The sequence below is a fragment of the Gobius niger genome (assembly GCF_951799975.1).
Source record: "Gobius niger genome assembly, chromosome: 15".
NCBI classification, from domain to species: domain Eukaryota; kingdom Metazoa; phylum Chordata; class Actinopteri; order Gobiiformes; family Gobiidae; genus Gobius; species Gobius niger.
The window spans coordinates 13,083,831-13,098,691 of record NC_136866.1 but is presented as its reverse complement, the minus strand read 5'-3'; the positions used below and the strand labels follow the sequence as shown (position 1 = coordinate 13,098,691).

General features: G+C 43.8%; 1 protein-coding gene across 2 annotated transcripts; it reads left to right on the top strand.

The window, feature by feature from the left end:
• Positions 1-748: 748 nt before the first annotated feature.
• reps1 (RALBP1 associated Eps domain containing 1) lies at positions 749-13,581 on the top strand. Of its 2 annotated transcripts, none has more exons than XM_079571751.1 (19): positions 749-1,454; positions 4,155-4,278; positions 5,161-5,390; positions 5,851-6,013; positions 6,095-6,171; positions 6,714-6,876; positions 6,966-7,029; positions 7,397-7,551; positions 7,872-7,993; positions 8,434-8,514; positions 9,583-9,670; positions 10,127-10,228; positions 10,345-10,405; positions 10,532-10,733; positions 10,835-11,017; positions 11,264-11,353; positions 11,447-11,601; positions 11,688-11,793; positions 11,868-13,581. In XM_079571751.1, the coding sequence occupies exons 1-19, from the start codon at positions 1,302-1,304 to the stop codon at positions 11,934-11,936; spliced, it is 2,388 nt and encodes a 795-aa protein (XP_079427877.1). In that variant the 5' UTR covers positions 749-1,301; the 3' UTR covers positions 11,937-13,581. The 2 variants fall into 2 exon arrangements, with proteins under 2 accessions (XP_079427877.1, XP_079427876.1); XM_079571750.1 differs by having other exon boundaries at positions 6,095-6,237.
• Positions 13,582-14,861: the final 1,280 nt, after the last annotated feature.

Genomic DNA, 14,861 nt, shown 5'->3' with positions numbered 1-14,861 from the left:
ACTCATCCGGTTTCCTGAAAGCGCTGATCGGATATTATTGGCGGAGCCCAGAGAGCTGATACTTCATGTTGTAAAGTTACCAACAATCAATAAATGTACCGGATATAAATAAAAGTGACTTCAAAACAAAACGCACATCCTGTAAAATGAATCATCTGGGTAAATATTTTGTTAAGAAACAATGTTTGTTTTTCTAGGGCTGTGAAATTGTTGATGACAGCTTGAGCCTGTAGGAGATTCGCTGTTTTCAAAATAAACCTCAAAATACAAAATCTTTGTTCTTATGTATGTTTATGGTCCATAAGCCATGAATTCTGGAGACAGAGAATGCCAAACTTTGTGCCAGTGTTACTGAGATGACAAAAAAGAAAACATTTACAAGTGGTGTCTCTTGACAGTAATGATGATGTAACGTAAATACAGTTATACGGCGTCTTTATGTCACATTTGTATCACCCTCACAACAACATTTGTGTAATTAAATGAGCACATGGTTTTATCTTTTTCTTTGTTGCAGCCAAACAAATTGTAAATTGTATGTGCCACATTTGATCAAATGGACCATAACATGGACAATATGGCCCGTACTAAACAGGCCATGAGGACGAAAAGACTCCAGGAACCGGGGACCGTATTGAGAAAGAAGAGCTGTCACAATAACCGACTTTTAATTTAATATTATTTTTATTTTTTTTATTTTACTCTGAAGAGTCAGACCGGAAATGCTCCTGTTCCATTGCGAGTCTTTACTCTCGGTTGTAGGAATGGCGGCTGTGATCACTGTAGGAAGCGACCAAAGACCCTGAAACTTTACTTCCAGCGGCCCCGCGGGGGAATTTGTTTATATCGAATCGCAGAGAGACCATCCTACAGTGGGATCAGGGGCTCGCAAGTGCTTTTCCTTCATCCATCGGCGCAGACATCCGCAGTGAGGGAGCGGACGCACTTTCCGACCCCCAGTTAGCACATCATTAGTGCAGCTGACTTTGATTCAAGGTAGCTTTAGCTTGCTGCTGTTCCATTAGCCTCCATCCAGCCAACAAGTTAACAAGTAAATAACCACACGCGGGCATCCCTTATTTGCATGCCCATGTGGTGAACTGTTGTATTTATAAACGGACACAGTGGCGCCAGAAGACAGCAAGTCAACAAGTCAACATTTTTATCCACCGCTAACCTTAGCTCAACTCAAGGCTAGCTAAGTTGGGAAGTCTCGCCCATTTTTGGATCCTACCCCAGCCGCTGGCTACGGGCTAATCATCAGGGATATACGCCGCTTCGGGAGCTCGTCCGGTACTACGATGGAAAGCTTAACCTTGAGCGACGTTGAGCAGAAATATTACTCGGATCTGTTCGTCTACTGCGACACAGACAACACCAAAAAAGTGGCTTCAAACGGGAGAGTTCTTGACCTTTTTCGGGCGGCCCAGCTCCCCAGTGAAGTTGTCCTGCAGGTAAACTGTCAATCAACACCCGTTTGTTCAGAAACTATTGCTTTAAGACTTTTGAGCCGTGCCCTAAACGCGGCGTTTGGTGACGTTTGTTGAAGTTGTTTGGTTGTCGGAGCGGAGCTGTCAACACAGTACAGCTACGGGGGTTAGCTTTGATGATTAGCATTACTGCGCAGCAACAGACACACCTCTTCTGGATTAGCTTGACAGGAAAGTAACTCAATGATCTAAACACATATCATGTACCGGATTAAATGTGGCACATTGCCCGTGGTGTTGGGAGTATTGCTTTTAAAATGCGGATTGCTGCGATAGAAAAGTGCAGCTTTTAGGACCTAGAATTGTGAATATTTGTTTGTATCTTTGAACATTTTTTAGCAACAGGCCCGTGTATTTGAAATGAGAGGAAAGTTAAAGGAACAGGCCACCATTTTTCCATACTGTGATATGTTCTTCCCTGAGCTTAGACGAGTTGATACGTGCCTGTCTGGTTTTTGTGCGTGCCCGTGGAAGAGCTTGGTCGCTTCCAACTTCACCCCCGTTTGGAGCTATAAGAATACATTGGGAGAGGCCAAATGCTAACAACATCTCTGGTCGTTTTGCATGACTGAGGGCACACAGTTCTTCCATACTGTGATGTGTTCTTCCCTGAGCTTAGACGAGTTGATACGTACCTGTCTGGTGTTTGTGCGTGCCCGTGGAAGAGCTTGGTCACTTCCAACTTCACCCCCGTTTGGAGCTATAGGAATACATTGGGAGAGGCCAAATGCTAGCAACATATTTGGTCGTTTTGCATGATTGAGGGCACGCACAAAGACCAGACAAGTATGAATCAACTCGTCTAAGCTCAGGTAAGAACATATCTCAGTGTGGAAAAACGGTGGCCTGTTCCTTTAAGCCATACAGAGTAACACTTCGCCCAGTTAATAAGTAGAATTAAAGCTTTAATTTGATTGTGTTTTGTGTTTGAGGGAAATGTGCTATAAACATGCACCTTTACAGTGAGTGGGCTCGCCTCTCCTCTGACCTGACTTGTAACTTTGCCTGGAGCGGAACATCACCAAACAGATTCAGTACAATAGGTCCTCCTCCTTTGATGATCCACAAAAAAAAAAGAAAATACATTGTCAACATAATAAGCGTTAATCAAGCTACCACTATTTACCTGCTCTAGTGACGTGACAAAACAGGTTTCAGGTACTCAGGGATTGTTGTGGGTCGACACACATCAACACTCGAAATACCTCCTTTAGAGTACGGGCACCTCTCCGAGAGCCAAGAACGTGCTTGCTGAGTATTGAGTAACGGTACGCACATCATCAGCAGTATCCTCCTTCACTACTACTTCCCGCAGTGGGGACTTCAAACTGTTGTGCATACGAGTGAAGCTTGACCCGTGTTTTTACCAGACTCAAGCCACCCAAAGCAGAGTCTGGAATGTTCCGCAGTGTGGCTTTAAAGTACCATAGCGGCTGTTCCAGTTCAGCTCTGTGATTATACCGCAGATTTAGTGGGATAATGGCGCATGGCCTAATCATGTTTAAGTGCCAGGGAAGTACTTGCAAACTTTGAACTGAAAACATGCCCCATCAGCTTTTTCTCTCTCGCACTAACAACATCTGCTGCCTTCTTCCTGGACTAATTCTGACCGAGGATAAAATGATAGAATAAACATTACTAGTGCTCCTTTTGAAAACTTCTTAATCTAATGGTCGAAGGGGTAACATAAGGCAGTTCCAGTGTGGCACTAGAAAATAAAATACTTCAACTTTAATCAATTGTTCTGCGTAAAGTAATAATAACCACTTGTGCACAGCAGCCCATTCTGGTGACTCCACATCTCTCAGCAGGCTAATATTTGCAGTTTGTGAGTCAGCATCCCTTTCAAGGTCAACAAGGCAGCCACGCTTTATACGAAGGGAGTGTAATAAAGGCCTATTCTGGCAAAGGCACAGTGATTTCCTAACTCGTACTGTTACTGTGTCATGTTGAGACAGGCTCTACTGTGTGACCCACGCTATACGCTTAGTCAGAGCCCAGTCAGCTGGAGCAGGCTGTAGTTGCTCCCCCAGTGCAGCTGGACTCCTACTTCATTTGACACTTATTATATAAAAGACATGGCTTCAGTGCAGTTAATAAAGCCTCAGTGAGATTGTTCTGTGTAATCTCTTCTTCCTGCGCAGTTCAGCTTTTAGGCAAGAAAGGCTTGTTATTTGGACAACAACAAATCAGTATTTAAAGGAAAAACGCTTTAGGACTGTAGATAATATATGTAAGTCTAGTAGCAAATAAGAAGTTCAAGTGAGGGTTGGGTTGTGCAATGAATGGAAATCCAATCCAATTTGGATCGTGGTTTTAGTGGAATTTCAATATCTTTGTGAATTGACAGTAAGGAACGTAACTAACAAAACTGCAGTTCATACAATATCCTTTTCAAAGAACAAGATGCCCGGTCTTTATTAAGGTTTTATTTTACTTCTAAACCCTCTAAAACTTCTGAACACCATCCCAATTCACTATTTTTTCATAATTGTGCTGCCCTGTAATGGATTAAATTACAGTTGAACCGGAAACAAATATTACTGACTCTGCTTTTACATTTTTCATCCCTATTGACAATATAAACCGGTATACAGGGTATATATTTTTTCCTTTTCAGTGTGTTGTATAAATAACTCTCTTGGTCCTCTTTCTTGTGTGCAGATCACTGAGCTGTGCGGAGCCACGCGGCTGGGGCACTTCGGCCGAAGCCAGTTCTACATCGCTCTGAAGCTGATCGCCATCGCACAGTCCGGCCTCCCCCTCAGGGTGGAGAGCCTTAACTCGGGTCAGTGCTGCTCTTTTATCGTGACTGCTCACTATGCAGAGCCACTATAACGCTCATGTATCTGTTTTTGCTTACATCACGAACTGCAGCGCTTTGAATGGCAATGTGTCGGCCCTTGTTTTATCTTGCAATGATGAAAACAATATACATTCTCTGGATAGTTTGATACACTGTTGTTTGACTCGTGAGTTCTGTGAGTTACAGTTGGTTTCAGTTCCCCAAAAGCAGCAGCCAGGCCCTTGTATCCTTGTGCGTCTGTTGTTAAGTAAATACTGCGTAAAGCCTAAAGACATAACTGTCATATGCTAAGCATTGTTTGTTTGTAATCACTTGCAAAGGTGGCCAGGGCAAAACTTCAGTCACAGAACAATTTCATAATAAAGTGTTACAGGGAAACACTCAGGGTTGTTAGTTCCTCTTGCAATGCACGGCTAGTGAACGTGTCGTCACTCTGTTTGTTTAGTGTCATAGTAGCAACAGCAAAGACGTTAAAAACAACTCCGGTCTCAACTTTCCAAGTGTTTGTTTAAAAAATGTAAGACTTTTTAATCATAGTATTTACATGCCAAAAGTAATTCATGTTTTTAAGAAGTAAAAGGTGTGTTGGGAACAAGTCCAGCTTTCAGTTCACACATGAGGCTTCAGATAATACTTTTTCCAAGTACTGTTTGTACTGTGGGTCAGGTGGACTCATTTAGTTCAGGTGAGCCAACAGAACTGGCTTTTGACTGTATACTATTATATTTCTGTAGTTCTTAGACACTTAAACTAGCTTACGAATCTGACTCAAAGCTCCAACGTTTTTGCTCAATCATGTCTTTGCTTTGTTGTCTCCTTCTATTATTTCAAGTCTGTTTTGTGTATCCTCTCCTGTGTTTACAGTGAAGGACCTCCCACTGCCCCGGTTCGTCGTCGGTAAGAACGAGGCCGAGGCGAGACACGCCGCTCTGTACCAGGACAGCGACAACCAGGGCCTGTACCCCGCCTCCGCCACGTCTGTAATACCCCGACCTCCAGGCAGGGGGGTCCAAAACAAGAAAGGACCGCCCACCTCCACCTCACTACCCGTACACGAAGTCATCCAGCCGCACGGCCCCCCCGTAGACACGCAGGTATATTTAGAAACATGCGTGAGAAGTACGGATAAAAATAGGTTTCAAATGAGCTAAGATGACATTGTTTTAATTAGTTTTGATAAGCCAAGTCATAAGCGATTATCGTCATTCTCTTAAGAGCACTGGGATGCGACAGTTACTAAAAATATGCTCTGGTAATAATAGTGCCTTTTAAAACCTTTTATTTATAAACCTATGTCTCGATTTTGATGCTTTTTTCATTGATGGACATTTCTTTTTTTTGCATTCTGTCAACTCGACTAAAATGCACAATAAATAAAGATGTAAGAATGTGGAGTCTGTTTAAGTAAAGCTAAATAATGCATTTTCACTATATTATATTTGATCTTTTCACTCGTACTTTTCCTGGTTTGTTTTATGTGTCTGTTGGTCCTGGGTGCTTGGAATGATAAAGCAGCGTAATATGACAGTTCTTCTGTTTTGTGTATATTTTTAGCCAGAAGCCACATCCCCAGTGGTGTCCCCTCACCAGTCCCCCCCCACCTCCCCTCTGTCCTGGAGGAAACACAAGCGGCAGCACAGCGGAGGCAACGTGGACAGACAGCAGTCGGTGCTGGCAGCCGGAGCCGTGTGGACACAGTTCCGAGAGCCACAGCCGGGTAATGGGAACTATTTGAACTGGCGTCTTCTCTCCGCCCGTTCCACATCGTAACGGAATCCCCTCTGTAACTGTGTTCCAGTGGCAGTCACAGGGCCCGTCCCTGGAGATGGCATGTGGTCGTCCCACTCCCCCCCACTTCCGAGTCAGGAGAGCTGGGTCAGTTTTACCGCAGACACGCCCCCCTCCAGCACTATCCCGGCCATACACCCCTCATCAGTCCAGGTACGGCCATAACAATATGCACCGTCCTCCTCCTAATGCTAAACGGGAGTAAACAAGACCAGACTCCAGTACATTGTCACCATTAAAATAATTTGAGCTCAGGTCACAGTACAATAAATATCATTGTTATTTTGAATTGGGTGTCTGGCAGAGGCCGTCTCTCTGGTTTCATAGTGTCAAATTTCCAAAACACAGGGGACCAGCGGTTATGCAACAGTCTGAGATGCCCAACAGCTGCCAGTCACATGATGCACAGAATGGTCTTGATTGTAACCCAAATGGAATCACACATTTTGATATATTTAGCACATCATTTGAAAGCGTTATCCATCTGTTAGGATTGTTTATTTTAGTTTGTTCTTTCGTTAGACTCAGATCACATTATATCTCTGCATTTAAAGCACACGTTACTTCATCGATATATATTTTATCCAGAATCTTTTCATTGACATTTCTCCCTCATGTTTGTGCTTCAGGAAAGCACAACGATACGCACCGTGGCCTCAGCAGCAACGACCAATGAAATCCAGCGGCAGTCGAGCGCCTACGACGATCCCTGGAAGATCACAGAGGAGCAGAGACAGTATTATATCAACCAGTTCAAAAGCATTCAGCCGGACCTCACGGGATTCATACCAGGTTACTAAATACACATTTGTTTTTTTTCTGCGAAGCACAATGAAGCGTTAATGTTGATTTAAATGTTATTTTTGTCTTTCTGTGCTTAGGTTCGGCCGCGAAAGAGTTTTTCACCAAATCTAAACTACCCATTTTAGAGTTGTCACACATTTGGTGAGTCATGGCTTAGTAAAGGGCGAAACGCAGCAGGAGTAGTTTTCTTTTAAAGACATAGCATTGAGTGGGTAGCTCTGATTCCTGGGCTGAGCTCAACAATTATTCTTAAGTGCCGTCCCTGGACCCAACACGGTTCAAAACTTGATATTTAAGATGTTTTTCTCTCTCTCTCTCTTCAATACCTGTTTTTGACACAATTACTTCAGCCGTCAGTCTGATATACCCCGCTACTTGACCCTTTTATATCGCATCCGAGAGAAGTACTCAAGTTTCAATAGGAACAGTAAAGTGAAATTAAATGGCCGCTTATACATTTTGAATGAGCTGCCTGTAGCTTCATAGTATCTCCGGTGCGTGTTTCCAGGGAGCTGTCAGACTTTGATAAAGACGGAGCGCTGACCTTGGATGAGTTCTGCGCGGCCTTCCACCTCGTCGTGGCCAGAAAGAACGGATACGACCTCCCAGAAAAGCTTCCCGAGAGCTTGATGCCAAAGCTGATCGACCTGGATGACTCAGCAGGTAAAAGCAAGAAAAACCTCTGTCCCCGACATGCCCCACTGCACCAGCAAAACCAGCAAGTTTAGTTGCACTGCGGGGTGACGTTTAAGTAAGATTTCAGCTGACGTACCATTCTTGTTGGCAGATATTTTTTCAGTATTCGTTTTGCCAGTTCAAAGCCTGAATAAATATATTGAGTGGTGTTGGATGCATATAGTAGAGGCTGTACCTTTCTGTATCATGGGGGATGAACACCAACCTGAGATTTCCAATTATACCTACTCATTTTGATCCCTTCATTTATTCCTTTCTGTAACCACAACCTGTAATCTTGTTCACAGAGGTCCCAGAGGCAACTGCAGATGTCGGATACTCCGCCTCTCCAGTGGAGGTGACCCCCAGCAAGTCCCCATCGATGCCTTCGCTCAACCAGGCCTGGCCCGAGATGAACCAGAGCAATGAGGTTCAGACCCACAGAGCATCTCAACAATTCCTCTGCCTTGCCTTTTTTTGCTGTGATTGCAATCCATTTGTCCTAATCAATGGCTGGACTTCTCTCAATATCCGCCCATCTTCATTTTTAACTTCATAATTCAGCTTTTCTATTTCACTGTAATATGACTGGTTTGTCGGCGAGCCCCAAAACTGTCCAAATTTTAGTATCAGTCATTGCACAGATTGTATCATTTATGCAAATCCTCCTGTTGCTACTATAGGGAAAAGAGAATGTTTACTGCACATGCATTTGTTTTAACTGTGCAGTGACCGTGGTATCCGCTGCGATTACTCGGCGGCTGATGATGATGTCACCACGTGTCGGCTTGTACTGATGATGTAATTGTGTAATGTCACCGCCCTGGCTGACTGACATGTTTTCTCTCGCTGTCTGTGTGTCTCCTGCAGCAGTGGGAGACGTTTAGCGAGCGCTCCTCCAGCTCACAAACTCTGACCCAATTTGACTCTAACATTGCACCAGCTGACCCTGTAAGTCCATCACAAAGCATGCATGGTTTTCACTCTGACTGCAAATATATTAACCAGCTCTGAACCACTCCTCTCCTATTTACTCTGCGCATGGCACTTTCAGTATCGTAGACGTGCGTCTCTTTAGACTTGGTTTACACTCAGTTTGGACATAGTTCAGTCCTACTTAGATCTCTTTAGACCTGGTTAATTTCTGATATACATTTAGCCACAGCAGTAACAGCAGATCAATTTGAACCTCCCCATTCACAATAAAACATTTATATTTGATATTATTTTGGTCGTAGTCCGCATACATGGTCAGGAAAGTCACACACAAATGGCTAAAATGCAAACTTTGCAAGGATGTAAAGGGCATATGGCATGTATTCCAACCAGGACAAACTTTTCAACAAAGTCTTAAATTGGACACATCATGCAAAACATTTTTTTTAGCTTTAAACCATGGTGTTCCAAAACATTCCCTCGTCAGAGACGCGCCTACAGTAGGTTTTCACAATGTTATGAGCAATTCTCGGGGAAAGCTGTTAAATTTGAGACCCTACGGTGTCAGTTCTTCGTTCTATACGTCCTGGATACAGCGTCATAGTTAAAACCCTAAACTGTCCTCCTCACTATTAAAGCCCATAATCCAGTATTATATTTATTTTGAGCCATTTGGAAGTGTGTATGTATCACACCGTGCTGAAGCTGTAAACCATGCCGTAAATCAAAGCTGATAGTTTATTAGCTTATTCCCACAGCTGCCAGCAGGGGGAGCTCCAGTCCAAGTCTTCATCAGCTCTAGCTTGTATTTCATTTACTATTTAAATCTTACCAAGACATAATTTAATTTCAAACCAAAAGTACCAATACTGAGGCATCCGCAATAATGTTTTTTGTCTATTCTTAAGCCCCATATGCATGATATGTCCACTTTAAAGATAATTACCATAAAATTGTTTTGTTTTTTGCTGTAAACTTGCCGATGTACGTTACAGATACTGTATGTCAAAGTGTATTCCAAGTTGTAAATGACTGGGTCTTACAATGAAGATGGTCTTACTTTGATAAATCTGTTTTTACCAGGACACAGCCATAGTCCACCCAGTCCCAATCCGGATGACCCCCAGTAAGATCCACATGCAGGAGATGGAGTTGAAACGAACAGGCAGCGGTAAGTCCATTCTGAAACCCGTCGCTGTCTTGGTGTCTTACTCAGATACACCACTGGGCTGCTGAATACTTTGATACCAGCAATAGGGGTCTGTTTTGGACTTTAGACAAAGGCTGCTTATTGGCACCACTCGCATGCACTGTCCTTGCCTTGAACATGTAAGAATGTTATTGTTTCATTTTGTGTGGGTGGTGACGGAGTTCAGATGCTGGAAATGAGGAGCAGGTCAGGCGCGATGCTTCCTGTTACTCGCTGTGGGGTTTTTATGTAATTATATCTGGATGTAATTAACAGTAAAATGCCGGCAGCTGGGATAAGAGCGGGTCAGGGTTCAGTAATGAGAGCCTCTTGACAATAAACATAACACGTGGATCATTTTAGCATACTCGTTTGTCGAAATTAGGCTTCTTTCAGTTCATCACATATTATTAACTTAAAAATCAACTGACTCTTCAGATCACAACCATCCGACCAGTCCACTGCTGGCCAAACCTCCAGAACTGAACGAAGAAACCAAGCTAACTGCCTCTATGAAGTTTGTAGCTGCCAACGCCGTGGGTGAGTTAAAATGACTTTCCTGAAAAGTTTTGACACCAAGCAATTCAGACAATATTGCTCTGAAGGTCTCTGCTTTAACATACCAGGATAGTTTGACATTTTCCCTCTTGTTAAAGGTGATGGTTACAGCAGCTCTGATTCGTTTACGTCAGACCAGGAGCCAATCACAAGACAAAGGTGGGTGGACTTTTCCATCACTAAAATATTAGGAGACACGAGGAGAGAGTAGATTTGGGAAAAGTTTATAGTCTATCAATCCAACCACCAAATCATAGCCTTAAACCTTTAAATCCTTGTGTGCAGGTCTCAATCTGGCAACTCGCCTGAAGCCCTGAAGGTTGTGGCCCCTCCCCCTCCGCCGCCCCGGCCTCACGCCTCTCACTCGCGCTCCTCTTCCCTGGACATGAACCGCACTTTCGCCGCTGCCTCGGCCCCGGGACAGCCGCAGCAGAACAATGCAATAGCTTTCCCTCCCGCCGTGCCTCCAAGACCCCTGCCCACACAGGTATGACCACCTCGTATGTAGTAGTATGACTCCTAGCGACATCCAGGAGTGTCACAAGTAGTGTACATTTTAAGTAAAGAAGTAACCGGCCTTCTCTTCAGTCTTCAGCCCCACACACTGGTCACCGCGGAGAGGCAGACCCCGGAGGTGCTGTCCTCTCCACGTCCCCTCAGCAGATCCCACAGCAGCCCAACTTCGCCGACTTCAGCCAGTTTCAGGCCTTCGCTGCCTCCGAACAGCCGACAAGTTTACCCGAGGTGGACAAGCACGCCGAGCCCGGACCGGTGAGTGTTTCGCCTTCAGCCCCTTTCAACTTGCACTCCCACTTTTTGTCCTGCGTGGCAGAAGTAGACCGTATTTGCTTGGCTCTTTTGGAACCAGGGGAAGAAAGTACTAAAGCTTCCGACTCAGAGGTGAAAAGCTTGTAAGCCTAGGCCTATTTCTACCCCTGAGCTGCAGATTGTCTTGCACTTTTGGTGTCTTTCTGAAGCATATTGTAAATTGCATTGCTTGCGCTGTCGTGTCTGCAGGTGGATAAAACGTCAGAAGGCGCCGGTCCATTGAGAACGGTCAAAAGTGATGGTCCTGCTGATGAGAGAACCGTAGCCACTGTGAACTCTGTAAGGCTTTTACATAGATTTACATAGATTTTCTGCATAATAACGGATTACTTCCCTAGATCTCCCTGGTGTGATGCATATTATTTTTTCCAGGCCAAAGGTGCGACCGGTCCCTTTGCTCCTCCCCCTAAACCGGTGCGTCGGAGGTTAAAGTCTGAAGACGAGCTCAGACCAGAGGACGAGCAGCACGGTCCTCAGAAGTCAAACGTCATAGCTGCGGTGTTAGCCACGCAGCCCTCCATCCCCAGGTAGGACCCTGTAGCCTTCTGTTCCATAAAAACACCCCCAGAATGTTTAAAAAGTGATATAAATTCATTTTTGTGTGTGCTTTCAGGTCTATTGGAAAGGACAAAAAGGCAATCCAAGCATCAATTAGAAGAAATAAGGAGACGAATACAGTTTTGGCGCGGCTCAATAGTGAACTGCAACAACAGCTGAAGGTACAGAGGGAACTCCCAGCAGATTCACGTCTTCTTTAAATGTGTTCCTCTCTTTCACACTGTGTCGTTTCCAGGACTTACTTGAGGAGAGGATATCTCTAGAGGTGCAGTTGGAGCAGCTCAGACCTTTCTCTCATCTTTAACCATCGCGAGGCGGCTCGTCTTTATCCAAAAAAACGAGAACCCCTCGTTGTGATTCCCCCGAAAATTCCGTCCCGTCTGTCCTCCCGGGGCCGTACGATATAGTTCCCCCCTCCCCATTGGAACTCAATCACGCACTTCTCAATCATCAACCCAAAGGACCTGACAGCACAGTTGAACAGTGGACGGTGGGCGTGTTGTTGTGGGGGGGATAAACAAAAACAACAAAAGACTGGCACTTTTTTTTTTCGAAGAGGAGAGAAGATGAACTGGTTACTAAGCTCCTTATGACTGAAGAAAACGGAGGCTACTTAAACAAATCAAAACAATTCACGTTACGTCATCCGGAAGTATAAATGTTCACGCAAGTCGGGCACATTTCTAAGTGTTAATCTCAAGTCAGCCCCATGTTGATGTTACATTTCTGGTTAAGAACTCGACAGGCTGCAAATAACCATGTGATCATCTCATATTAGCACGGCAGCATCTTTCTAGTCTCAGTCCACATTTCCATACTACAAAGTTGACTTGGCAATCCATTTTTCAGCCCACCTCGCGAATGCCTTTTTTGTTTGTTTTTTGGGACGCTCGGACAAAGTGCAGACTGTCCCACGTCCGGAGATCCAGAAGTCGTGACCGAATCTTCTTCACGAAATGCCAAATGACTGAACTTATAGCACTCTCCTCTCTCGCCTCCGTGCGGACTGTGTTTTGCGTTTGACCATTTCTTGTTCTATAAGGTATGGGAAGATTAAAGTATTTCAACCTTTTTTTTTTTTTTTGGTCTTTGAAGGAAGCCAGACCCAACAAGAGGCAGCAAGTGAGCGGTTTTGCTTCAATCTCTCTGTCGAGTGAAGGTTTCATTATTGCCTGGTTGGTGTGTGAAAAGAATTGTGTCGCTGAAACATTACAATGGATGCGTTGCTAATGTCCTCTCCGGCTCTATGCAAAGTACGGCGAGCGCTCCCCCAAACCCCCCCCCCCCCCCCCCGCCCCACCCCAGACCAATCCGCTGGCTCATAGTAGCATCTCTGTGAATTTTTTTGTATCTCAGATCTTCCACTGAACCTCCATTTTTACCGCCAATCTTTTACGAGTCGTCTTGCCTTTTTTTGGTGTTTTTTTTTTTGTTAGTACTGCTGAACTACGTGTTGGCGTCCTGTTTCCGACCAGGAAGTATCTCCAAATCAGTGTTCGCTATCAGGGCAGTTAACCAATAGGCAAGATACGACCCTAATGTAGAGGTTGTAGATGAAGCTTATGCACAGAGAGACCAGTCGATGCAAGAGGGAGGCCTGAATGACTTGACTGCACTTTGAACCTTCCCCTTTCCAAATAACTTTTGTCTTTTGTGTCCTTGTTTTTTACCTTTTTTTTTTTTTTCTTTTACATGTTCTGCCTTTGCTATATTTAAAACACTATACTGTATACTGTCTTACACAACACTGTAATGCAAATCAATTTTAGTTGCTACACGATAGTATTTTAAATCTATTGTATATTGCGATATTCATGTTTTTGCAGCATTTTACTAAACCATTTCAAATATGTATTAGTATGTTCCATTGAATTTAAACAAAAATGATTACCAATTTAAAAACTGAGGCTACAATTCATGACCAAAGCTGAACTTTTGCTCATGTAATTTGTTTTCGTACATTTCAGTCAGCAGAAAGACCTCAGTGAATTTGCAATTTACTGTGGTTTCTTGGGATAGTACTGCGATAACCGTAATTTGGCAATATATATTGTGTAGCCTCAGTTCAAAGCTTACAGTTCACATGACACTTTTTTCAATACGCTTGTAATTACTTGGTGTAGGGCTGTGTGGTTGGACAGCTACCGTAGACTGTAAAACTAAGAATGGAGTTGTGGCGAAATTCTTCTTGAAGCTGTAAGGAAATGGCGGCTGGCTCCGGAAGTTCCTGGCTCCTGCTGACTTTCCACTGAAACCCTTCTGCCCCTCTTTAAGTCATTATTGAGCAAAGGCTCAAATTCAATGTGCAACGTCTTAATTTTATCCTTGCACTATTTTTATTTTTGCCGCATGCTAAATATAGGAGCTGGCTCCAAAAACCCAGCCCAAATTGCTAGCATGAACAAGCTTCAGCTAGCTCACGCTGAACGCTATGGGCCATACTTATTATACAGTCTATGATGGCTATCTACGTTATCTCATCACCTTTTTAACCCTGTTTTGTCCCTAGCTTCCTCAAAGAAGTATCTTCAAAGCCTTACTATTCCCCAATAAAACTGGCGTTCAGGCCCCCTCTGTATGTTCGACTGCTCTCTTTAGACAGATCAAGACTCGCCTTCTGTTCTCTCTGCTGTTTGAGGGTGTATTCTGTGTGCGTATGTTGAGTTTGTGTGCGTTCAATTGTCAGGCCTGGAGCAACGAAAACAGAAAATCCCTTTGAAAATATTACGGATTTCTGTTTGCAAGCACATCCCAATCCGAACCCTACAAGGCAATCCAGGCAGGCAAAGGCAATCAGTCCTGGCCAAAAGGAGCTTCAATGGGGTTTTGACCGGAGAGTGGACCCAGGTCTGTGGTGTACATTGTAAAAATGGAAACACACTTTTTTTTTTTTTTTTTTGGACCGTGTAAATTTGCATTAATTGCTGACTAACGGCGAAAGATGAATATTCTATTTAATTGCTCCTCTGTTCCGCTGTGGGATCTAGATGTTAAAACTGCATGGATGTACTGTATCTCTGCAGAGTCAACTAGCAGCTGTGTGATTTTTACACAAAAATAAAAACGGCACAATATTTTACACTTGGACTCATTTTTCAGTATTTGTAAAAGAATGCTAAACTGAACTGCTATTTGAATAACTTACTTTCTTCATATTATAGTATTTATTACTGGCAGTATGACAGTTTACAGTTGACCAAAGAGAGCTTAAGAGAAGCTTAAATTATAC